Source organism: Chionomys nivalis, chromosome 21 (genome assembly GCF_950005125.1).
Source record: "Chionomys nivalis chromosome 21, mChiNiv1.1, whole genome shotgun sequence".
In the NCBI taxonomy this organism is placed as follows: Eukaryota; Metazoa; Chordata; class Mammalia; order Rodentia; family Cricetidae; genus Chionomys; species Chionomys nivalis.
This window is the reverse complement of record NC_080106.1, coordinates 50852736-50879517: the sequence shown is the minus strand read 5'-3', so window position 1 is coordinate 50879517 and position 26782 is coordinate 50852736. Positions and strand designations below refer to the sequence as shown.

Below are 26782 nucleotides of genomic sequence, written 5' to 3'. Positions count from 1 at the left end.
CCAATTTCTTCCATGTATATTGATGCAAAAATACTCAGTAGAATACTGGCAAGCAGAATTCAAGAACACATTAAAAAGATCATTCACCATAACCAAATAGGTTTCATCCAGAGATGCGGGGATGGTTCAACATTTGAAAATATGTCAGTGTAATTCACCATATAAATAAACAGAAAGAAAAAAACATGATAATATCATTAGATGCTGAAAAAGTCTTTGACAAAATGTAACACATTTTATAAGAAAAGTCTTGGAGAGATTGGAGATAAAAGGGACATACCTAAACACATTTATTTATTTATTTATTTATTTATTTATTTATTTATTTATTTTTATTTGGAATACAACTTTATTCAGATTCTAAACAAAAAGAATGAGAATGACAGGAACAAGATTTTACCACTGACTGAATAGTGCGATGTGACTGTAGCAGTCTTATTTTTGAAATTCAGGAAACAACTGTGTTCCAAACAGCTAAATATGCAAGTCCAAAAAAATGAAGGTATGTTAAAAAAAAAAAAAGGTATATTTTAACTGCCACATTCACTCCGAAGCCCATTCATCTCCTTCAGCATCCAATGAAGTACACGATCTGCTTAGCTAAATAAGGTGGCACACACGCTGCACCGCTGACATCACAGGACAGTTGCCTATAAAACTAGACTTCTGACGCGGGGCTCCAGCTTCACTCTCTCACAGGTCATCATCCTCATCCGGGAGGGCAGTCGTTTGAGCAACCTCTAAATCATGCTCGTACTGTGCTGCCAAAGCTGGGTCCATGACCACCTCAGGTGGGGCAAGCGCAGGCATGGCAACAAACTCCAAATTAGGGTCTCCAATGAGCTTTCTGGCAAGCCAGAGGAAAGGCTTTTCAAAGTTGTAGTTACTTTTGGCAGAAATGTCATAGTACTGAAGGTTCTTCTTTCGGTGGAAGACAATAGATTTTGCCTTCACTTTTCTGTCCTTAATATCCACTTTGTTGCCACACAACACAATGGGGATGTTTTCACACACATGTTCCAGATCTCTATGCCAGTTAGGTACATTCTTATAAGTAACTTTTGATGTTACATCAAACATTATAATGGCATACTGGGCTTGGATGTAGTAGCCATCGCGCAGGCCCCCGAACTTCTCCTGGCCGGCTGTGTCCCACACGTTGAACTTGATGGGTCCTCTGTTGGTATGGAAGACGAGAGGGTGCACCTCCACGCCCAAGGTGGCTACATACTTCTTCTCGAACTCGCCCGTCAAGTGGCGCTTCACGAACGTCGTCTTCCCGGTGCCGCCGTCGTCCACCAGGACGAGCTTGAACTGGACCTGCGGCTCTCCCTGGGCGGCGATCCTTCCGAAAGACTCCCTAAATATATTTAAAGCAATTGCTAACATCAAACTAAATGGGGAGAAACTCAAAGCAAATCTACTAAAATCAAGAACAAGGCAAGGTTGTCCCCTCTCTCCATACCTACTCGATACAGTACTTGAGGTACTAGCAAGATCAATAAGACAAAGAAAACCAAGGAGATATAAATTCAGAATGAAGAAGTCAAAGTATCATTATTTAGAGATGATATGATAGTATATAAAAGTGATCCCAAAAACTCTACCGGGAAACTCCGACATATGATAAACCCCTTTAGTCTAGTGGCTGATTACAAGATTAACTAAAAAAAAAAAGCCACCCCCCCAAAAAAAAGTTAGTAGCCCTTTATATATAAAAGATAAACAGCCTGAGAAAGAAATTAGAGAATCAGCACTTTATAATGTCTCAAATAATATATCTTGATGTAATTGTAAAAACTGAAAGACTTGTATGTCAAAAACTTTAAAACTTTGAAGAAAGACATTGAAGAAAATATGAGAAGATGGAAAATCTCTCATGCACATGTATCAGTAGGATTAACGTAGTAAAAATGGCCATGTTACCAAAAGCAGTGTACAGACTCAGTCCAAAAACTGTCCTGTACACTAAAGGAGCTTCTAGAGGTATCACCATCCCTGATTTCAAGTTCTACTACAGTGCTAAAGTAATAGAAATAACATGGTATTAACATATAAACAGACAGGTGAACCCATAGAATCGAGTTGAAGCCCAAGACACAATCCACATAACAATAGACACCTGATTTCCAACAAAGAAGCCAAAATTATACAACATAGAATAGAAAGCATTCAACAAATAGTGCCAGTCTAGCTGGATCTTGGCTAACAGAAGAATGCAAATAGATCTGTATCTATCTCTCTGCCCAAAACTCAAGTCCCAGTGAATAGACGATTTCAACCTAAATTCAGATACAAGGTGGGAAATAATTTCAAATGCATTGGTACAGAAGACAGCTTCATGATCAGAACATTAATAGCACAGGTATTATGATAGACAATCAACAAATGGGAACTCATGAACTTGAAGTTTCTGTAAGGCAAAGGTTACTGTTAATAGGACAAAATAGCAGCCTTCAGAATGGGAAAAGATCTTCACCAACCCCCACATCCAACGGAGGGATGATTTCCAAAATATATAAAAGAAAATGCCAGTAATTATATATCGTCAAACCAAATCATCCAATTAAAAAATGGGATACAGATCTAAACAGAAAATTCTCAACAGAACAATCTCAAATGGCTGAGAAACACGTAAGGAGATGTTCAACATCCATATGCATCATGAAAATGCAAATCAAAACTACTCTGAGATTCTATCTTATGCCTGTCATAATGTCTAAGATCAAAAATACAAGTGACAATTCATGCTGGAGAGTATGTGGAGCAAGGGGAACACTTGCTTATGGGAGTGCAAAGTTGTACAGCCACCATGTAAGTTAACACATTGGTTTCTCAGAAAGCTGGGACTCAGTCTTCCCACAAGACCCTGCTATGCTGTTCTTGGGCATATACCCAAAGGATCTTCAATCATACTACAAAGACACTTGCTCAGCTGTGTTTATAGCAGCTTTATTTTGATAGCCAGAACCTGGAAACAACCTAGATGTCTCTCAACTAAGGAATGGATAATGAAAATGTGGTACATTTACACAATGGAATGCTACTTACCTGTTAAAAACAAGGACACCAGGACATTTGAAGACAAATGGATGGAACTAGAAAAAAAAATCATTCTGAGTAAGTTATCTCAGACCCAGAAAGACAAGCATGCTATGTTATCAGTCATAACTAAATATTAGCTGTAAAGTAAAGCATAACTATGTTGCAATCCACAGACCCAGGGAGACTAGGTAACAAGCAGATCTCCTTGTGAGGGGGAAATAGAAGAGATTTCGTTGGTTGAACTGAGGGCTGGTAGAGATGGGAACAGGAGTGATCATGTTTTGGGGGTATGGAGGGAGCAAGTACTGAATGCTCAGTGGAGGTGGGCATTTCAGTGTCAGGCAAAAGCCTGGTGCAACAGAATCTCCCAGGAATCTACAAGGATGACTCCAAATAAGATTCCCGGCAGTAGTGGATAAGTAGCCTGAGCTGCTCACCCCCTGTGACCACATTGGTGCCCAGCCCAATTGTCATTAGAGAGGTTTCTTTCAGCAGCTGATAGGAATAGATGCAAACCCGCAGCCAAGCATTAAGCTGAGTTTGGGGAATCCCACTGAAGAGGAGGAGAAAGAATTGTAGGAGTCGGAGGGGAAAAGGACACCACAAGAAAACTCATAGAATCAATTAACCTGGAATCATAGAGGCTCGCAGAGACTGAACCAACAACCAGGGAGCCTGAAGGAGACTGAGCTAGGCACTCTGCACATATGCTATAGTTGTGTAGCTTGGTTCTCTTATTGGACTTCTAACCGTGGGAACAAGGGTTCTCTTTTATTCTTTTGCTGGCTTGTGGGACCATGTTCTTCACGTGGGTTACCTTACCCAGCCTTAATACATGGGGAGGTTCTTAGTTTTAGTGCAACTTGATATGCGATGTTTTGTTAATATCTGTAGGAGACCTGTCCATTGGATTGGGGGTGGGAAAGAGTGGGGGTTGAGGAGGAAAGACTGGGAGGAGAGGAAGAAGAGGAATCTGCAGCCAGGATGAAAAATGAATGAATAAATAAATATGTTTGTTTTAAAAAAGCCAAACCTCATAATAGTGCCACTCTTCAAGAGCAATTACGTTCAAACTACCACAAACACTGAGTTTTATGTGCCTGTGAGAGATGTTTTAGATAGCTAGAAGTTCATAGGGAATGTGGATTTACAACTCGAAAAGGAGAATGGGCCAAAGAAAAAATGAAATATTTACCCTTTGATCTTAAATTTCTTTCAAAGGACCTTGTGACAAAGTTATTTATTTATTTATTTATTTATTTATTTATTTATTTATTTATTATTTATTTATTTATATATATATTATTTTGTTAATTATTCTGTCCTGTCTCTTCTCCCACTGAGAGGAGCTTCTTTGCTTTACTATGCAGCTGCCCTGTTGTACCCAACTGAAACATTCTCACGTAAAGTAGTTAACTTTTTCAAAACAGTCATCCTTGAAATCATTACCCATAAAAAACAAAACTACTGTGCTGGTTGTATTTATATATCTGTGTGTGCATGCGTGCATGCATGTGTGTGTGTGTGTAAAATGCGTGTGTAAAAAAACAAAAAGAAAAATATACCAGCAATTTGAGAGGAAGTGAGGTAGCATGCGATGGGTTGGAAGGAAGGGACATGATAATGGGGGAAAGTGATATAGCTACACGTTAACTGAATATTTTTAAATAAAGTTTTATGTTAAAAATGAACTTGATTTTTCTTCAGAATACTTCATGAATTTATCAATACTAAAACAACAAAAGCCCCTGCCACAGTCATTCCTTACAACATTACAGTCTCCTGACTTAACCTAACTTCCTTCTTGATTTTCTATGAACAAGCATGTTCTTATTTTCTTTTATCTCTGGTTACTGCTTTACTGTGATTTATCTCAGTATTTCTTTTATAGAATTCTCTTGTTACTGTACATAGTTTCTGGAACAAAGACATCTATTTCCATGACTCTAGTTGCCATAAAAAAGATTGTTTATAAAATGTATGGGCATGAGCAGGGTACTCAGAAGGCACATTTGCCTAAGAGACTGATTCAGAATATTAGCAAAAACAATTCAGCTGACCCCAATGTGCCATTTTATGTTTCTACTTAGTCAAAGAAACAGGCATTAGCCTCCAAATAAATTGCAGGAATGTTCTGAACCGTGCAGACACTTTTTTTTTTTTCTGAGACAGGGTTTCTCTCAGTCCTAGCTGTTCTGGAACTAGCTCTGTAGATAAGGCTGGCCTTGAACTCACAGAGATCCACCTGCCTCTACCTCCTGAATGCTGGGATTAAAGGTGTGTGTTACCACCACCTGGCTTCTTGAAGAAAATTTAATAGAAATCTAGGATTTCTATTATAAAGGAATTACATTCTATTAGATAATCTAATAAACAGGTATGAAGTAGATACCAAATTGAAGAAAGAGACACAGTTCCTTCTTCACTTCTGCTTGGCTAAGATAGTCAGTAACATTTTACTGGCTAGGAAATGGATATCTAAATCACAATTGATGTTTCCTGTATTTATTACTTACATATTTAAGTGTGTGCTTGTGAGTATACGCTTAAGGCAACTATTTAGAGTATTCTTTTTATTTCATTTTATTATTTTGAATTTTATTTCATGGACTTAGTCATTTAAGTATGTTTTCCTTCTTACTTTAAGAGGCTTTGTAATAAAAACCCTCTTGGTTATTGCCATATGTCAGTGTTTAGATGGGATTCTTTTATTTTATTATAAATTTTTATTGAGCTCTACATTTTTCTTTGCTCCCCTCCCTTCAGCCCTCTCCCAAGGTCTCGATGCTCCAAATTTACTCAGGAGATCTTGTCTTTTTCTACTTCCCATGTAGATTATATCTATGTATATCTCTCTTAGGGTGGTCCTCATTGTTGTCTAGGGTCTCTGGGATTGTGATTTGTGGACTGCTTTTCTTTGCTTTATGTTTAAAAACCACTTGTGGGTGAGTACATGTGATAATTGTCTTTCTGTGTCTGGGTTACCTCACTCAAAATAATGTTTTCTAGCTCCATCTATTTTCCTGCAATATTCAAGAATTTATTATTTTTTCCTGCTGTGTAGTACTCCATTGTGTAAATTTTCCTTCTCCATTCTTCAGTTGGGGGTCATTTAGGTTGTTTCCAGGTTGTGGCTATGATGAACAATGCTGCTATGAACATAGTTGAGCACATGTCCTTGTGGTACAACTGAGCATACTTTGGATATATACCCAAGGCCGGGTGGTGGTGGCGCACGCCTTTAATCCCAGCACTTGGGAGACAGAGGCAGGCGGATCTCTGTGAGTTCAAGACCAGCCTGGTCTACAAGAGCTAGTCCCAGGACAGGCTCCAAAACCACAGAGAAACCCTGTCTCGAAAAACCAAAAAAAAAAAAAAAAAAAAAAAAAAACCCCAAAAAAAAAACCAAAAAAAAAAAAAACTGAGCATCCTTTGGATATATACCCAAAAGTGATATAACTGGGTCTTGAGGAAGGTTGTTTCCTAATTTTCTGAGAAATCACCACACTGACATTCAAAGGGGCTGTACCAGCTTGCACTCCCACCAGCAATGCAGGAGTGTTCCCTTTACCCCACAACCTCTCCAGCATAAGTTGTCATCAGTGTTTTTGATCTTTGCCATTCTTACAAATGTAAGATGGAATCTCAGAGTTGTTTTTATTTGCATTTTTCTTATGACTAAGGATGTTGAACATTTCCTTAAGTGTCTTTCAGCCATTTTAGATTCCTCTGTTGAGAGTTCTCTGTTTAGGTGTGTACTCCATTTTTTTTATTGGATTATTTGTTCCTTTGATGACTGATTTCTTGATTTGTATATTATGGAGTTCAGACTTCTTGGACAGGATTCTTAAGGCCTATCATATCACTTTTTAAGAGTTGAAATAAATCAACACAAATACATTTATTAAGATAGGTACTAAGGTTAAGAAGCCACACTAGTCTTTGATGTTCTCTTACAAAGCCCTGAGCAGCACAAAAATTAGTAAAAAAGACAGTAGCTGGTGCTTCACAGCTGGAACGGGACAAACGGAAAGTAAACAAGGAAGGGTCTGCTCTTGCTAATCAGGAGAAGAAATTTGTGCCACTAAGTGTCACTGTGCTGAAAGAAGCCACATGACAGAGTCACATAAAAGACAGACTGAAATGCTGTTACGTCAGTAAGAACTGGGAAATATCAATCAATAATTTATGATGACTTTTGTATTATACTATTGTTAGGAAATTTAATCTATATTTTATCCTATATTTTATATTAGTTACTTTTTTAGTATTACTAATTACTCGACAAAAAGCAATGTAAAACTGGATTTACTTTTACTCTCAATTCAGAGGAGTACAGTCGGACACAGGAGGAAAGGTGTCCTGGGTTGCTCTCCTTTCTGTCTTTTTGTCATAAAATACCAGGACCAACAGTAACTTGTGAGAGTGGTGTTTGTTCTTCACCCAGCATGATCTCAGTCACTGGGGGAAGGCAGGGAAGCAACTGCAGTCAGGTGCTGAAGCAGAAGCAGAAGTGGTGCTTACCGGCTTTCGTGCCATGGCTTGTTTGCCTTGGTTTCCCATACACCTAGCACCATTTGCTCAGGGATGGCACAACTCCTGGTTGGCTGGGTCCTTATGTGCAATAGTTAAACAAGGAAATGTCCCCAAAGACTTACCTACAGGCGATGCAATTGAACATTTTCTCAATTGTGGCTTCTTCTTCCCAGATGAATGTAGCTTGTGTCACAATAACAAGAAAGTAACCAGCACAAAAGATATTTTGATGAGAGTAGCTGTCAGGGAACAGAGGACAATGGTGGAGGCATTTTTCTATGCAGAAGACCTTCAAGAATGGCTTTTACCTAAACTGTTCACTGTAGATGCCCAAATAGGTATAAATAATAGAAATATATGAAGAGCATTATCATATTTTTTATTTTTATAGTCTTCATATCATGGACCAAGTTTGAAAGCAGTTATCACCATGTATCAGTGCTTAATCCACCGTATTAGACATCGCCTCGGTCTTTGGAGGACAAGGCAGATTATAAACTTTGGAGAGCTAGAGGAATGGATGGACAGGAAAAAATGTAAGTATTGTAGTCTCTTCTTGTTTGCTACTAAGTTTAGAATGAAGTTTTAGACAATGAAAAGACCTTTCATCTACTCCTAGCCAAGAAGGCAAACTGTAGTTTATATTGTGATTTGTATTTTAAGGTGGCATTCTGTGTACTTGGATTCATTCATTTAGTCTTCGGTTTATAAACAGTAAAATACTCCTTTGGCGATACAAAGTGTAAAAGGATATTTAAAGGGACAGTGCTGGAAAGACAGGCGAAGAGTCAGATTCCACAGAGGATATAAATCCAAGCTGCGCCAGAGACCTAAGGTTCATAAAGAAGGAATGAGTCTATTCTTTCCTGAAGAAGAGAACAAACCAGCCTCATTACTTAGAGATGATCTGTCCATCTAACATCTGTCTGTCTGTCTGTCTGTAGATATATCTATCTATCATCTATTGAGACAGATTCTCACTTTTCCAGGCTGACTTTAGAACTCTCTACATAGCTAAGAATGACCTTGAACTCCAGCTCCTCATCCCTCTACCTCCCAAGGGGTGGGATTACTGGTTTATATCACCTTATCTTGCAGTGTTGGAGAACTCAGTGATGTATGTATGCAGGAAAATACTTTACCAACAAAGTGACATATTCAGTGTGAGACACTATTTTAAAAAATCCAGATTTCCAAGATATTTTAAATGTATAATTTAGCCTAAGCCCTGAGTCTGGTAGTTTGAACTGGTCATAGAAGGCCTTGAGAGTTATGGTGGGGTTCTCTGCCCTTTTGGGGAGAGATGGGTCACTCCTGAAATGAGTATAAAATTGTAATTCTAGGTGAACATTAATGCACACTTAGCAGCTTAATTTACACATTACTTCAAGTTGTGGGGAATTCTGCTCATTAAACAAAGATAATTTTTAAAAAATAATTTTATTTATTTTTGCATACCAACCACAGTTCCTCTTCTTTCCCCTCTTATATTTTCAGGCTTGAGAACAGATCACAAGATACACAAAAAAATCCACTTTAAGAGTTTTATTAGCAAAGGGAAAGGGAGGGAAGGGAAGGTAAAAAGGGAACGGAAAAGAGAGTAATGTGCAGGCCTGTAGGAAAATAGCGTGGTGAGAGAGAGACCGAGTGGGAATATCCTCTTTTAAAGACGCTCTAGCACATGTGCAAGGGGTTTAAGTAGTTGCATTATGCATACATTATGTAAGGCTTAAAGCCGGGGTTGCCAGGCAGTTTGTGTGAACACTGATGATGCATGCAGGGCCTAGGACCTGGAGATGCTAATCCCTGTGGCTGAACATTTTGTCTGAATACTGACAACCAATGAGAGCCCTGGATGTGATCGAAATACCAACATCCTCCTTGTGTTCTCCCCACCTCCATCCACCCCTCCCATGGGGAGTCAACAAAGCCTGAGAAAGGACCAAATCTCAATCTCATCTGCCTTCCTCCCTGCATCAAGGCTGTGCAAGGTATCCCACCATATGGAATTGGCTCCCTATAGTTAGTTCATGCACCAAGTATAGATCCTGGTCCCAATGCCTAGAGGATTTGCAAACAGAACAGGCTACACAGCTCACTACTGTCACCCACATGCAGAGGGCCTAGTTTAGCTCCATGTAGGCTCCCCAGCTACTGCTCTAGAGTTCCTGAACTCCCACAAGCTTGGTTCAGCTGTCTCTGTGGATGTCCCTGTCATGACCAAAGACCAATTTTTTATCATTGACTTTCTATTTTTTATTTGATCAGTTGAGTGTTGCTTAAGTATTACTAGACCAATTTCTTGAAGAATGAAAGTGAATGATCTAAGTAAATTATACTTAATTGGAATCACTTTTTGCATTTATGGGGATTGATGTGTTACATTTTGATAGTTTCAGCTAGATGTGAGTGTTATTTTCAGTTCATGAGGTCCCAAAAGACCATCACCGAAATGCAAGGTATATTGTGTGCACAATGCAAGCCAGAAGGGACCTTATCAGTGCAGCAGCGGCAAGAAAATGTACCCAGCCCTTCTAGAGGGCATTATATAAATGTGAAAACCAGAAAAGTTACATTAACAGGTATGTGCTGGCAGGTGATCCAATCTACAATGGTTTTAATGTTAGGAATTTCCTTTGGGTGGTCTGTTCCTGGGTGGTGCCTGGGTGGTCTCAGTTTGTGGTCTTTATCTGAGCCACAAATTGCCTCAGGGTAAACTCAGAGACTCAGGCCTCTGTTCAGCTTGTCATGGTTAGGTCCCACAGTAAGATCATTATTTTACATTTGGGACTTCACATTCATAAAAGCTCCATGAAGATTCACAGTATGACATGTGCCTAGTATGTCAGAATGGCAAAGGTATTTGTTCAAAGGACAATTTTCATTAAGTTTATATACAAAGAGATATATGTAAGTGAGTTATACTTGTTCTATTTCTGCTGTTACTGATTAAAGAGAGAAGAAAACAACTGGAGAAAGAGACACAGAGACAGTTCAGAGCTTGGTTGTGTGTAGGTCTTGAAGTCCAGCTCAGGTGATCTAGTTCAACAGCCTGATTTTCAGAAAGTTGGACAAGGCACATGTATGACTCTCAAGGTTTCCCTCCACAGACAGTGCAGTTAGGGGTCAGACAGATGGAAAGCTGCGAATGGGAAAGGAAAGAAAGCAGAAAACAGTGACAGGGACAGTGAGGGCCTTCTGGCACTTAGGTGACATGCTTGAGGGGAGAAGGGGAATTTGGGATCCCAACCACCTGCACTCCAGTTTCAACACTGTTAGTCATGAGTGCTCCATCCACTAGTAAAAATTTAGTATGATATCTTTAATAGTCTTCTATGAGTAGTAGTTTTATAATCCGTTATGCTTTGAAGGACAAATTTTCTATTATTTATCATTTTGTGTACTACCATTTTTGGTTACTAGCTTTCCCTCACCCATTTTATTTTATTTCACTTATTTTATTGCATTTTTCAAGGTATGATCATATGCTACTCTTATAGACTTCTTTTTGACTGGACCCAACAGGAAAAGCTCTCGCTGAGGATAGCCTAGGTCTTTGGGCAGTAGGTTCCTGGCATTTTTGTTTGGTTTCCTTCATTCTCTTGGCCAAAAAAATCTAGTAAATTTTGCAGACTTCTCTTTTCTTGTGTGTATTTCCTTTTAGGAGGAGTATATGATTTTTGGGCTGCAGGGCACATGGAGTAAAATGATCCTAAAACTTGGTTGCTTTGGTCCTGGACTTCTTACCTTCTTACCTTTAGGGCTTTCTGACAATATATTGGGGAACATCATCTCCTTTAGAGAGGTTATAAAATTTTTGGATTCTGCTGGCTTTTAGGAGTCCTAACAACTGAGGCAGAGTAGTATCAGTTCATCCAGGAAAGTAATATCTTTCTCTCCTTTTTTCTCCTGAATAGTCAAATTGAAAACATTCGGATTGGCATCCACAATGCATCTGCAAACAGAGTCATACTTCCTCTCTCCAGTTCTCTTTGGCCTTTAACAAGAATGATGCATACTCAACAGCAGGCACACTCCAACATGGGGTCAGGACACCTTGTTTCATGGGAAAACCTTGCTTGTTGTTCACAAGTTGTTCATCTGATTCAGAACACAGCTCTTCTACCCTTTATCCAGACCACCAGCAGCTGTTCCTGTGGCCGTTCCTAGGAAGCACCATCAAAGAGGCTACTTTAGTCTTCAAACACAGAATTCCTAATTGCACGCATTTCCAAACTGTTCCCATTGTTTTACTGTCTTATATTTGTATCCCAAATTCTGTCACTATGCCATTATTTTTGTCTTAAAGCAAGTTATTTATTTTAGTTTTATATGTTTTTCCCATGATTTCTCCTCTTGATATATTTTATTTTTCAAATTTTCATACCTAGATTCTATCTATCTATCTATCATCTATCTATCTATCTATCTATCTATCTATCTATCTATCTATCTATCTATCTATCTATCTATCTATCTTAGTTTGGAAAGACTAAGTATAGATACATGCATATATACCCCCAACCCCTCCAATGTGGTATTTGCTTTTTCAGTCTGTACTTGTTGGTTTCTAGGTGATAATGTTACTGAGTAAGAGTCTTTAAAGTCTCTGAACTACATATAAGTTTCTTGGTTTGATTCCTATTCAGGTTGGGAAGGGACCTGAAGATTACACACAGAGAACATGGTACAGTTTATGAATATATATCACTGTGATTACGCTTGCATGAGGTAAAGGCAGAATAAAGGCACTTGGTTGGATAGATTGTTCTCTGTCCAATACAGGATCTCAGCAGTAAACAGAGTTAGCTAAATGAATGACTTAAAGAATAATGAATAACATTCATTTACATTAATGCCTGGAGTTCCTATGATTTGCAACATATTTTTTGTTATGTTTCTTATAGAAGTTTCCTCTTCTCTATACAATAATTGCTAATTGTTTGATTCTTGGCAAATATCTGTGCAATTTTTAAAAATATATTTTACTAATTTTAAACTATTTTCGTAATTTCTGTTATGTGTTTACTGAAACTGAGTAGCTATCTTAGTTCATTAATTCTGCTACTGAGCTACTGAACTTTTGTATTATACACTAAGCATTGCATAGTCACAGAGATATGATATTAGTATGAAAGATATCTAATGATGATTGAAGGAAAATTAATAAAAGTAGATTAATTTTTCATTTATTTTTTTATTTATTTTTGATTTTTTGAGACAGGGTGTCTCTGTGTAGCTTTGATGCCTGTCCTGGAACTAACTCTTGTAGACCAGGCTGGCATCGAACTCATAGATATTCACCTGCCTCTGCCTCTGCTGGGATTAAAGGCATGTGACACCACCTCCCGGCAGGTACATAAATTTTTAAAAGGAAAATACATTTATTTAGAGAACCAAAACACATTCTTTATGTCTTAGTTTTAAGTTTCTTTAGAATAAAATTCTGAGAAAAGCATCCAAGTACAACTAACTTATTTGGAAGTAAGTTGTTATCGTTTATGGAGAGGTTCCAAAAGTACTGTTTTTTCATTTTTTGTTTGTTTTTCCAGGCAGGTTTTCTCTGTAGCTTTGTAGCCTGTCCTTGAACTAGTTCTAATAGACCAGGCTGACCTCAAACTCACAGAGATCCATCCCAAAAATATTGTTAAAGGCATAGAGAAAAGCAGCCGGGACAGAATGGAAGTTACAAAAATTACACTATCATGAGAATTCATGAAAATAATGTAGCCAACATTCTCAACAACTAGATTTTCATGCAGCGGTTGCCCCTCCCTGCCACTCAGCAGGGGTCCTAAGTCCCTGGACAGATTAAAGCTCTATGCTAGAAGGGGTGTTGAGGCAATGAAATACAGACACTGGCACTTCTGGGTCAAAGGGCCAGAAACAGAAGGAGGCCTTGCGCTCTGCTCTACAAGGCGGGGAGAACAGGTCCTAAAAGCAGCAGTTTTGATTTGTAGATTTGAAAAGCAAAGATAAATGTATACCTACATCAGTTATTAATTGGTTCTGTTTCTGATGGTTTTGAGGATTTTGCATTGCCATTCATATTTAGGAATTTAGGTAGGAATTTCTTGAGGTTTTTTTTCTTTTTTCTTTTCTCTTGCTGTGAAATCAGTGAGCAGAATGCAAACATTGCTCCTAATTGTATTCCTGAATCAGAAATCCAAAGTATAATAGAAATCCAAGTGGTTAGAGTGTGAATTGAGAGCTGAAAGGGGAAGAATAGGAGGAAGTAATGACTATTGATACAAGTTGTCAGGAGTCTGAGACCTGGGATTCCTGTTCCTGCTGGCGACACTGTGGACAAACAGCGGTTTCCATGTACTGTTTGTGGGCATCTAAATTAGCAGCTCCATTATGAAGAACAGGTAGGAGATTCAAAAAATAAAAATAAATAGGTCGATCTGCTGTTACAGACCTAATGGTTAGAACAAGAGATTCACATCTCAAGGTCAGCCTGGGCAACTTGGTGATCCCGTCTCAAAATAAAATGAAAAATAGTTGTGGTGGTGATATGCAATTGTGGAATACTTGCCTTTTATGAATGGGATCCTAGGCTCAGACTCTAGGATCTTAAAAAGAAATTTAAAAAGAAAGAAAAGAAAAACAAACATCATGTGATCCAGCTGAACCATCCTGACTGTATATTCAAGGAAGTAAGAGCAGCATGTCAAAGAGACACCTGCACATCTGCACACCTGTATTCATGGTCACACTAGTCATAATAGTGCAGACATGGGTCAAATTAGGTGTCTAGGAACAGATACGTGAGTAAAGAAGCCATTTTATATATCCACACTGCAGTGTCAGCCATAAAGAAAAGTTAAATACTTTTATTTTCAGCAATATGCAAAGTGAAATAAGTCACACACCGAAAGACAAATACCACATGTCCTCTCTTACATATAAATGTTTTAAAAGTCAGCATGAGCGTTGAATAGCAACTATTAGTGGTTGGGAAGGGATATGGGAGGTGGGATTTGAATGGTTTATGCTGTGTGTGCTCTGGATTATCACACAGTGAATACATCTTAATAAAAGTAGAATATTCCAAGTTAGAGTTTGTAATGAAGTTTTAGTGTGAATATGTGTACTAAGGTCTGCGATCACCTGTCGTGAAAGAGATTCAGCCCCCACTGCACCCTGTGTTCTCCATGGGGAGCCAGACTGAGTTTCAATTCTGTGGAAATGGGTGAGAAAGAGAAGCCCCTTCTCTTGCCCCTTGCCAAAAGGCTGGCACCACCCTGGCTCCTACAATCCCAAAGACTCGTCCGTACATGTGACAATAAAGCTGGGATTGCCGTTGCTTCTAGTTGGGAAGGAGTTTTCAGGTAACTTGTCCTTGGCACGTTATTTGTAAAAGAAGCTACATTATTTTACCTTTTTGGCTTTTAGTTTATGAAACCATGTTTGCCAAGAGAGAAGACTGGCAAGGGTTAGAGAGAAGCGAGCTGCAGAAGTACTTCAATGACTGTGGTCATTTCCCCACGCAGAACCAGATTGACGAGTATTGGGACCTGTTCCACAGACGTGAGTGCTGTGCCTCTCATTCTTCGCGGCCTTCCTTTGTCCTCTCCTTGCTTTTGTCCTTGTTCCTTCTTTAGCTGTCTCATTTTATTTAGTTTAGTCGTGTATAACCATTGCACAATGTATTTCATTAAATAAGGACAGTTTTTTTTTATTACTTTTTTTATTTATTTATTAAAGATTTCTGCCTTCTCCCTGCCACCACCTCCCATTTCCCTCCCCCTCCCCCAACAAGTTCCCCTCCCTCATCATCTCTAAGAGTAATCCGGGTTCCCTGCCCTGTGGGAAGTCCAAGGACCACCCACCTCCATCCAGGTCTAGTAAGGTGAGCATCCAAACTGCCCAGGCTCCCACAAAGCCAGTACGTGCAGTAGGATCAAACACCCATTGCCATTGTTCTTGAGTTCTCAGTAGTCCTCATTGTCCATTATATTCAGCAAATCCAGTTTTATCCCATGCTTTTTCAGACCCAGGCCAGCTGGCCTTGGTGAGTTCCTGATAGAACAACCCCATTGTCTCAGTGTGTGGGTGCACCCCTCGCGGTCCTGAGTTCCTTGCTCGTGCTCTGTCTCCTGCTCTTGATTTGGACCTTGAGATTTTAGTCCGGTGCTCCAATGTGGGTCTTTGTCTCTGTCTCCTTTCATCGCCTAAATGTTTTTCTTAGGGTTCACCTTCTTAATTAGCTTGTCTAGGATCACGCATAATAGGCTCAACGTCCCCTATTCATGGCTAGAAACCAAATATGTTCTTGCTTGAATCTATTCCCCTATGTCCTTTGCCGTCTGCTAAACCATAAAGTCCCTTCCCTCAGATTTGTTTCTATCGGAACTTAATCCATATGAGGAAGAAAATTAAAAGAAATTAAAGTTGCTTTTTGATTGGAGAACATAAAAATGATTTCAGCTTTTTCTTTAAAAAGTATATTTTGATATATCAAAAAGTTGTATCTAGAAATGTATGTTAATCACTTTTTCAATTGGTATGATAACTACACTTTAAAGAAAAATGATTTAATGAGAATTATTTTGACTTGGGGTTTCAGAGGATTTAAACACAGTGAAAAGGAAATGAGGGAAGAGGGGAACAGGACAGCAGAATGCTGAGCATGAGGACATGCCTCAAGCAATGTGTTTCTGGAAATTTCTAGAACCTCCCAGAATAGCACTGTCTGCCAGGGTCAAAGCATTAAACACTGAGACCACTGAGACCATTGGGGACATTTCTTTTATAATGAAACTATGCAGAATATATTTAATCCATAAAATTTAAAAATTGCTGCTAATTTTTTTTTTCTCCTGAATAGTAAGATTTGATCCTGATGAACACAGTCAGGTACAGACACATAAACATTGTAAGAAAAGCATCTTCCAATTGGAAAATAATTTCTTGCTGGGTGTATAGGTCAGTGGTACAGAGCTTGCCTAGCAGAAACAAGGTCAGGGGTACAGTCCCCAAATAGTAAACAGACGGAAGGATAAAACTGTCTGATAATATTTAATAATGTATGTGAAGCAACATTATTCTCATCTATAAAGTCTAGTAAGAGGAAAACCATCACAGATGTTTGAAATCTTAGTGAATTAATTTTTTTTAGCTTTATTTCCCCTAGGCTTATTGAAGTTTAATGGGCAAAAACATTTGAGTTGTACGTTGTGGTGCGATATGCCACACTTTGATGGCCAAAGTCATGATCCAGCATATCTGCCATTGTTCATAACTTCCTCCTGTGTATCTGTGTAGGAGAGGATGGTAAAGACTTTCTCACTCAGAAAGTCTTAAGTAAGCTATACACTTACTCATTTCTTTTTCCTTCTTACTAAACTTGTTTTAAAATCATGCTGCTGTATTTTGGATTCCTTGTTCATTACACAAGTACATGTGTCTTATTAGTATCTTACTGGTTTACTTAGCTGGTACCAATGGCAACATATTCAATCAGCAAAAGGAGATTATGTAGTATTTTCCTTGGAGTGTCTGGCTTGCTCCATTTAGTTCAATGTCCTTCCATATCATGTGTGTTTTCTGCACGGACCAGTTCAGCCAGGACAGGGTCTCAGGAATAGGTGGTAAGGGATTGGCAAATAACAAACAGACACAAGACTCAAAGGAATCACATCTGAATGTGTCCATACTAGGCATGAGGTCATTCTTTACACAGAAAAGATTGCTTAACAGCATGTATTGTTTTTTCATGCGGTACAGATTATTCTTAGAATCATTATATCAGATACATAAGAATAGATTTTCATCAGACAGATGTCCCCAGTGTCTGTGGTTGGTCATGCTAGACATGGCTTGACATTAGTTTTGATATAAATCTTTATCTAGGCTATGAGTTCATAGCATTTTGAGCTAAGGGCAAGCAATTGTGGTAATAGTAAACAGTCTATAGACTTTTTATACTTTTGTAATCTATGTAGAAGAACTTCTTTATATTTTAAAATCATTTTTAAGCCTTTTTCAAAACCAATTTTAAGATGTTATAGGCTTTATCTCTTTTTTATTTTATGTTGAATTTGTCTTAATTGCGTAATTGAGTTTATTTTTTGTTTTTTATTTGTTAAGCACCACATTAAACCTGGAAACCTTTTTGAAAATGTTAACCCATCTTTTTCCATTAGCATCATATACTCCTCTATATGGCAATGACTCATCAGTAGACTCTGGAAACTTAGACTATCTTCCCTTCCAGAAGAAACCAGACTGTATTTCTTATAACATAAGCAGATAATTCCAAGAGTGCAAAGGTTCCAATGCAGGAAGCACAGTATGCACACACCTTTTCTGTGGGCACTCTTCTTTGAAGCTTGTGCCACATCTTAAGTGAGAGATCATGCAGACTCTGCAGGAGGTGGCATGACATTTTCAAAGTGATCAAGCTTCCTTTATGATGGTGGGTACTATCTGTTTGTTCATGTAGACCTTATTTCTTTATTCACACCTCTGCTGATAACACTCAAGAAGATACCATGATAATACCAAGTCTTGATATCTATTTATGGCATTTCTACAGTGAGCATTTAGGTACTTCTTTGCCATGATAATTTAATTACCTTGTTCAGATGTTCAGAATTATGATGGTTCTGGATGTTTTTTTTTTTTTTTAAAAAAAAAAACAGCATTTCTGTATTGTTTTCTATATTGGCTGCAGCAACTTACACTGCTACCTACATTTTCAAATGTTCCTTGTTCCTTCTTTCCTCATCTTTACCACTTATCAGTTGTCTTATTGGTACTGATCATCAGCTATTGTAGCATATGTGTAGTGGCATCTCAGTGAGGTTTGAGTTATATTTCTCTGATCATTAATAATGCTGAGAATTTTTTCTTATTGTTGGTTTGGGGCTTTTTTTTTTTTTTGACAATGTTCTGGTCCTTGTCCGTTTTTGATTTTTAGTTATCTAAACTTTAGGATTTTTTGTGAAGCTTTCTGTATTAACCCGTCACAGATAGTTTATCAATATTCTTCCCATTCTGCTGGCTGCCTTTTAGCCTATTGGTGTTGCTTTTACAGTGTGTTAGCTCTTTAATTAGTTGTAGTCTCACTATTGGTGGTGATGAGGCGAGCAGCCTGCTTTTCATTCCAGCTCCCTCTGTAGATGGAGTGGTGGGCTGCGATTCTGGCGCCAGTTTGCCCGCATGGCTAGCTTTACACTCAAAATAACAACACACAAATTATATTCTTTTAAACACTGCTTGGCCCATTAGCTCTAGCCTCTACCTCTACCTCTATCTCTGGCTAACTCTCACATCGTGATTAACCCATTTCTAATGAGTGTAGCACCACGAGATGGTGTCTTACCAGGAATATTTTTTTTTCTTTTTTTTGGTTTTTCAAGACAGGGTTTCTCTGCAGTTTTTGGAGCCTGTCCTGGAACTAGCTCTGTAGACCAGGCTGGTCTTGAACTCACAGAGATCCACCTGCCTCTGCCTCCCAAGTGCTGGGATTAAAGGCCTGCACCACCACCGCCCGGCCAGGAATATTTTTAACCTGCATCCATCTTGGATAGGAGAGCTATGGCAAGTGCCTTGACTTGGCTTCTTTCTCCCAGCTTTCTGTTCAGTCTACTCTGCCTACCTAATTTTCTGTCCTATTAAAGGGCCAAGGCAGTTTCTTTATTAACCAATGAAATCAACACAAAACAGAAGACCCTCCTCCATCAACTGTTTATTTTGTGTTTTTGTTGTTTGCTTTTGTGGTGATGTTCGAAATATCCTAGCCAACCATTTGCAAGAGTGTTGTGTGCCCAATATCATCTTATAAAAATTTAATGGTTTGAGACTTTGCATTTTAGTGTAATCCTTTTTTTCTGGTGGATGTTTTATAATTATACAACACAGGTACAATTTATTCTTTTATCTGCAGATATCCAGCCTCTCCAGTACTACTTGTTAAGATGCCACCTTTCTCTCTTGTATTCTTATCATCACTGTCAAAGACGGGTTTCATTCAAGGATGTAGAGTTGGTACTGAACCTGTTCTGTTTCATGAGTTTATATATGTTTTGTAGTTGTTCCACTGTTATTGTTTATAAACATTTGGTGGTGGGGGGTGGCAGTTGCATAAGGCTCAGCAGCAGGTCACCCGAGGCCTCAGTTGGTCCCCTTGGGAGGGAGAGTGAGTGTAACAACGTAAATGAATGCAGACAGATTATAAAAATATATACAGCTTTAATGGGGAAATAGACTTACAGGACCACAGGTTCCCATGGAGAACAGGAAAGCAGAGCAAAAAGGGGCTGCTGGGATCATGCCCAGGAGATTTATCAGTAAACATTAGCCCGAGGCAAACACGCCCCCAATGGGTGGGGCTGTGTCCCTACATCTCCCCCTTTTGTCTAAATAAGATAGAACCAAGCCAAATACAACTATATACAATTATAACAAATAATAAATATAACAAACAATATTGAGAACAAAAGTTTTGCTAAACATTCTATCTCAAGGAGTCTAAATAACATAGAGAGTAACTACAATTATATAATCTTCAACTCTGTCAAAGGTCTGAGAAGGGAATAAATATTACTTAACAAACGAGAGATATCCAAAATGTGCAACAATTGACAGAGACAACTGACTACCTGGGTAATCACCCTAAGTCTCGTTTGCAATGTTGAGTCAACCAACTTTGGCTAAGGCCTAACATAACTGATATACCATTCTTAGAACTATCCTACCCTGTCTTGGCAGGATAAGACAATCCTGTTTCATCCACTTACAGATAATCTGTATCTTTGTCAGAAGTTGAGGTATGGGCTTTTCTTAACCCAAAGGCCAGTTCTGCCAAGAAGACAAGCTCCAGTGGAGTGTCTTTGGTGCTCAACGTTCTCTCGGGAGTAGAGTGGTGTTGCCAGGAGTAATTGTGTCTCATTGGCACAGAATTTTATGTTATAGTAAAGGCCATTTTCTACAACTCTTCGAAGAGGCTGAAGATCATACTATCTATACTAAGTATAATCTCTATGTATCTAAAAGACCTGATTAACCTAAAAATAAATATGACAAACATATAATTCTCAATACCTATCTAACTTGAAGACTAAAAGAATAAACAACTGTGCAATATATGAAGACAACGATCTTCAACTGTAAACAATGTCATAGTATCAGAGGTAGAAATGTACATTGTAATATGGTAGATGTATCAATACAATATAGACAAAGTTATAAGCATACTCATACAAAAATAGAGGTTGGAACACTCACATTCAATATTCAATGTACCAATATACAAGAAACAGTACCAATACAATTTTCTATAAACAGTAATTCACAAATACCAATCATCCCATAAAACCAGTTAATCCCCCTTCTTCTTCTTCTTCTATTTGAAAATACACCTAATTCCATAAAAATATCACCCCATCCCCTCAACCCTAAACCAACCACTAAAAGATGTCCCTAACCCTGAGGGCAAACTCTGTTGGGAGAGGGGATGTTGTCCTCTAAGATTGCTTCTAGCTGACATGGGGGCGACGTTCTTAGGGGGTCCTGTGAAAGCAAATGATGGTAAAATTCCCAATTTAACCTTTGACCTAAGAAAATTATAACTACTCTCTGAGCGTTTGAGAAGGTCCAGCCAGAGTGTTGTCAAAAATGTGCACCATTCGAAATTGTCTCGTGTAGTTGGTACCAAAAAACAGGTCTAATATTAGCGCTTTAAAAAAAAATTCATGACGTCATAAAAACCAGATTGAGTTGATGTCGTGGGGCCCCATCTTCATCCTGGAAACTTCAAAGATTACTGTAGGAAAATTTGTTGCTTGTTATGGGAAATTTAAACATTAACAACAAGGACATATACTGACATATAAAGAAAGACACAGATATGAGGAAAGGCAAAGAAAGTTTAAGACATATATATATATATATATGTATATATATATACATATATATATATGTAAAATTTAATACTTACAGAACATGTCCCTCCATCAGTAATTAAATATTCAGTGTCCCTTGAATACTTTGAAGATGGGTATTTTCCTGTGGAGATAAGAAGAGAACCCTGCCCCCAACCTATCTGTATTACTTACCATCAGTATGATTGCCATCCATGTGATTGAATTGTTATTTATCTTTCCCAAGTGGCTTCTCTTCATCAAAACGAACCTTTATCAATTTTGACGGTATCCACAATTTTTCCTCACCTGTGGAGACAAGAGCAAATCCCCTTCCCCAACGCAGCACATCTCCTGGCTTCCATTGTGAGGTCAGCACATCCTTGAAATAAGCTGGTTGATTTAGTTCAGTAGACTTTTCCATTATCCAATGTCTTTCTGCAGCCGATGTTCCCTTCTCATTAGCATTGAGAAAATTCAAGATTAACAAAGCATTATGTAACCTATTTCTGGGGGTGTTTTCCACCCCTTTCTGTTCAACATATCCTTTATAGTTCGATTTTATCTTTCTATGACTGCTTGACCTGTAGGATTGTATGGTATACCTGTAACATGCTTGATATTATAATAATCAAAAAACCGTTTCATTTTCCTAGAGACATAAGCAGGACCATTATCTGTCTTTATTTGTGTAGGTATACCCATGATAGCCATGACTTCTAATAAATGAGTGATTACTGAATCAGCTTTTTCTGAACTTAAAGCCGTTGCCCACTGAAAGCCTGAATACGTGTCAATGGTGTGATGAACATATTTTAATTTGCCAAATTCTGCAAAGTGGAACACATCCATCTGCCAGATTTCATTCCTTTGGGTGCCCTTTGGATTAGCCCCTGCAGACAGTGGCTTTTGGTTATAGAAAGAGCAAGTAGGGCATTTCTTTACAATCTCCTTAGCTTGTTGCCATGTAACAGAAAATTCTTTCTTCAAACCTTTGCTATTAACATGATGTTTTTTATGAAATTCAGAGGCTTGTAGCACACTACCAATCAATAATTGATCAATTTCTGCATTACCTTGTGCTAGGGTGTAGTAGGGGCTGCGGGCCTCTTCCCACAGCCCGGCTCATGGCTGCCTGGCTAGCTTATGCCCCAAAATAACGACACACAACTGGTATTCTTTTAAGCACTGCTTGGCCCATTTCTATTCATGTGTGTAGCACCCCAAGGTGTGCTCACCGGGAAGATTCTAGCCTACGTCCATCCTGGGTCGGAGCTTTATTGCATCTGCTGGGGAGAGGGGAGCATGGCGTCTGCTCCAGAGAGCAGAGCTGTCGAGTCTGAGCTCACTTCCTCTTCCTCCCAGCATTCTGTTTTGTTTACTCCACCCACCTATGTTTTAACCTATGAGGGCCAAGCAGTTTCTTTATTACTTAACCAATGAAATCAACAGATTGATATATGACACTCCCATATCACTAGGGGACCTGGCAGAACTGTATGGGATCGGATGTGTGTTATGTACATAGGGCAAAGCCTGTTCCTAATCAAATCTTGCACCTGGATAAACAAAGAGGTTAGTTCTGTATCATCAGGTATAAATTCAACAGTTTCAATATGTAAAATAACTCTTTCTGCATATTGTGAATCAGTAACTATATTAATAGGTTCTTTAAAATCCCTTAGCACCATAAGAATGGCATATAATTCTGCCTTCTGGACAGAATCATAAGGATTTTGTTCCACCTTACCCAAGTCTTCTGATTTGTAACCTGCCTTCCCTGATTTATTGGCATCAGTATAGAACGTACGGGCTCCAGTTATTGGAGTATCACGGATGATTCGCAGAAGGATCCAAGAAGTTCTCTTTATGAAGTTAAGCCTTTTGCTTTTTGGATAGTTGTTATTAATGTCTCCAAAAAAATTAGCACAAGCTCTTTGCCATGGTTCATTATCTTCCCATAATTTCTTTAGCTCATCAGCAGTAAAAGGCACATAATTTCTGCTGGGTCTATGCCTGCTAGTTGACGAAGTCTCAACTTGCCTTTTATAATTAACTCAGAGACTTTTTCCACATAAGTTTTCAGTTTCTTACTTGGTTTATGTGGTAAAAAGATCCATTCCAAGATAATATCATCTCTCGGCATTAAAATTCCTGTAGGGGAAATTTTTGATGGTAGTATAATGAGAATACAATCGAGCTCTGGATTTACTCTGTCCACATGTGCCTGTTGTAATTTTTCCTCAATCATTGTCAGTTCCTTTTCTGCTTCAGCTGTTAATTCTCCGGGACTGTTTAAATCTTTGTCACCATCCAAGGTTTTGTTCAAATGAATTATTAGATCAAGTGTTATCTCAATAGCTGGTCGTAGACTGGAAATGTCCCCTAACAGTCTTTGAAAGTCATTAAGAGTCCATAGGCGATCTCTCCGAATTTGTGCCTTTTGTGTCTTAAATTTTTGCAAACCTATTTTATAACCTAAATAATTAACAGAATCTCCCTTCTGAATCTTTTCAGGAGCAATTTGTAATCCCCATTTAGGTAAAAGTATTTTTATTTCTTCAAACAGTCTGTTCAAGGTATCCGTGTTTTAATCGGATAACAAAATGTCGTCCGTATAATGATATACTATCGATTTTGGAAATTTCTTGCGTATTATTTGCAATGGTTGATTCACAAAATATTGGCACAGGGAGGGGCTATTTAACATACCCTGGGAGAGGACGTCCCAGTGGTACCTCCTGGAAGGTTGAGAATTATTATAAGTAGGCACTGTGAAGGCAAATTTTTCTCTATCTTCTTTTTGTAAAGGTATAGTGAAAAAACAATCCTTTAAATCATTAACCACGAGAGGCCATCCTTTTGGCAATAAAGAGGGCAAAGGAATTCCAGATTGCAGAGGGCCCATAGGTTGAATAACCTTGTTGATAGCCCTGAGATCTGTCACCATTCTCCATTTACCTGATTTTTTCTTAACCACAAATACAGGAGAATTCCAAGGGCTGGTAGATTCTTCTATATGTCCAGCATCTAATTGCTCTTGTACAAACTGTTTAAAGCTTGTAACTTTTCCTCAGCTAAAGGCCATTGCTTTGTCCATATTGGTTTCTCAGTCAACCATTTTAGAGGCAAGGCTGTTGGTATCTCTGAAGGGACATCAATTGCTTGTTCTTGTACAGCCCAAATGGCCGGTTTTCTCTGTTTGTAATATCTTTTAATATTATTCTCAGAAATATAGGCTCTAGAAGTAGCAGGAATGTTAATTTGGGTATTCCATTGTTGTAATAGGTCACGACCCTATAAATTCATTGCAATATTGGCTACATATGGCCTTAATTTTCCTATTTGTCCCTCTGGTTGTATACATTCAACCCATTCGTGCTCTGCCTTACTCGAGATAGGGTTCCAATTCCCAGGAGCTGAACATTTACTTTCTGAAGAGGCCAATACGGATGCCAAGATTCTGGGGTAATGATATTTACATCCGCACCTGTGTCCAGCAGGCCAGTAATAAAAATGCCATTTACACACACTCTTAGCTTTGGTCTTTGATCATTTATAGAAGTTTGCCAAAACACACGGAACTCATCTTTCTGATCATTATTGCTTGTAATAGTAGGCATGGGGCTTCCTAATTGTCCTGACGAGGCATGTTCTCTGCAGTAACTGGAAATGACTGAACCATGTTTGCCAAGGGGGGCTGTGAGGCCCCCCTCTCATGTTTTCAGTCTGTATCAGGTTGCCTTGTCTATCTCTTGTAGACCTGCATTCATTTGTCCAGTTTCTTCCTTTTCCACATCTTCTATATAAACCTGAAGGCTGAGTCCTCCTATTTCTGTTATTTCTAGAAAATGCATTATTATTATTTCTGAAAATCTGTTGTCTACAATTCCTTTTCATATGACCCATTTTGACACAATTAAAACATTTGGTATTCTGATGTCTCCTTTCACCATTGGAAATTGCTTCTTCTACCCATGCTTCAGTGCCATAGTCAAATGTATCAACATTCAGTGTATGCAAGACCCATTCTTCCAATGGCGCTGATCTGAGCTTTAAAGGTCCCCAAATCCTTTTGCATTCCACATTTGCATTTTCATAAGCCAAATACTCGATCATTATATGTCTTGCTTCTGGGTCAGATATCCCTATTTGCACAGCTTTAGTTAGTCTTTGTAAAAAGTCACTAAAGGGTTCTCTATGACCCTGTTTAACTCTGACAAATGATTCCATTCTCTGTCCTGGGTCTTGCACCCTGTCCCAAGCCCTTAAGGCTGCTGTAGTACACATGGAGAGTATGTTTTCATCCAAATTAGCTTGTTTCTGAGGGTCGGAAAAGAGCCCCTCTCCCAGAATTTGATCTAGGGAAATCTCAATTCCCTTTGCTCTTTCTAAAAGTCTAGCCTCTTGCCTGAATAAGCATTTCCATTTCAATTGCTGTCCACTCTCAAGTATAGAAGAGCTCAGCTGTAACCAGTCAGAGGGAGTTACTTTGCTTGTCATGACCCACGATCTTAGCATCTCTTTAACAAAAGAGGCATTGATCCCAAAAGTCATTACAGCCTGTTTAATTTCTTTGAGATCATTCATATGGACAGGTTCCCATGTATCTTCCTTGATGACCCTAGGGTTTCTGGAACCAACCACTTTCTCTGTTGTTAGTACTGGAAAGGCAGGTAGAGCTGTAGGAAGAGCTTTGTGGGAATTGTCCCGGAGAGATTTACCCACAGATGTAGTTAAAATTTGCCTTTCTACCCATTTCTCTTCTTCATCAGAATTTAGAAATTCCTCAATCTTTTCAATTCTATTCACCATTGCCTTCTGCACTGTCTGAATCTCCTGTCCAGAATTATGTTCTAAAGCCTTCATTGAGGATTCTAAAATATGAAGTTTGTCGATTAGAGATAACATCTCATCTTTGGACAGAATTTTTATAGCATAAACCGTGCCTTCTTGTATTGACAATCTTTCTGCCAATCTGTGATAAGCTTTAGACAAAATCCGATTGTCACATTCAGCAGTTTTGATTCTCTCAGTTAATGTTTTAGTTCCTACAGAAAGGGACTGAAGCTTATGATCCAAATCAGCTGTTCCCTCTTCCATAGTAATGAATTTCTCCTTAACATCAGCCTGTACCTCTTCTAAATTTTGTTCAGTTTGTCGAGTTGTGTTAAACAAAGATCTGTTCTCTGACTGGAGAACTTCAAACTGATTTTTGAGAAGATTGTTGTCATTCTCAATTGTTTTTAAGTGTTCAACCTCATCTCGTAAAGACTTTATCATATTTCTATTATCAAACCATATAGTACCAAGGAAAACTACGAATCCCA

General features: G+C 38.5%; 2 protein-coding genes across 2 annotated transcripts in view; one reads left to right on the top strand and one right to left on the bottom strand.

Moving 5' to 3' along the window:
- The window catches only part of Iqcm (IQ motif containing M), a 425687-nt gene that overhangs the window by 184766 nt on the left and 214139 nt on the right, over positions 1-26782 (top strand). Inside the window, exons 9-10 of the mRNA XM_057753761.1 lie at positions 7973-8117; positions 14980-15114. Of these exons, the coding sequence (XP_057609744.1) occupies positions 7973-8117; positions 14980-15114 (280 nt within the window). The remainder of the gene's footprint in view (positions 1-7972; positions 8118-14979; positions 15115-26782) is intronic.
- On the bottom strand, positions 381-7584 carry LOC130863919 (GTP-binding nuclear protein Ran-like). The gene is made up of 3 exons (XM_057754251.1): positions 7570-7584; positions 1470-1489; positions 381-1360 (listed from the first exon to the last, which is right to left on the bottom strand). Exons 1-3 carry the CDS (start codon positions 7582-7584, stop codon positions 694-696), a joined length of 702 nt encoding a protein of 233 aa, XP_057610234.1. The 3' UTR covers positions 381-693.

Excerpts from the sequence above, each read along its gene's own strand:
- LOC130863919 (XM_057754251.1), bottom strand. Across the intron at positions 1,361-1,469 it reads TACCTCAAGTACTGTATCGA|GGAGTCTTTCGGAAGGATCG; the intron begins GTAGGTATGGAG and ends AAATATATTTAG.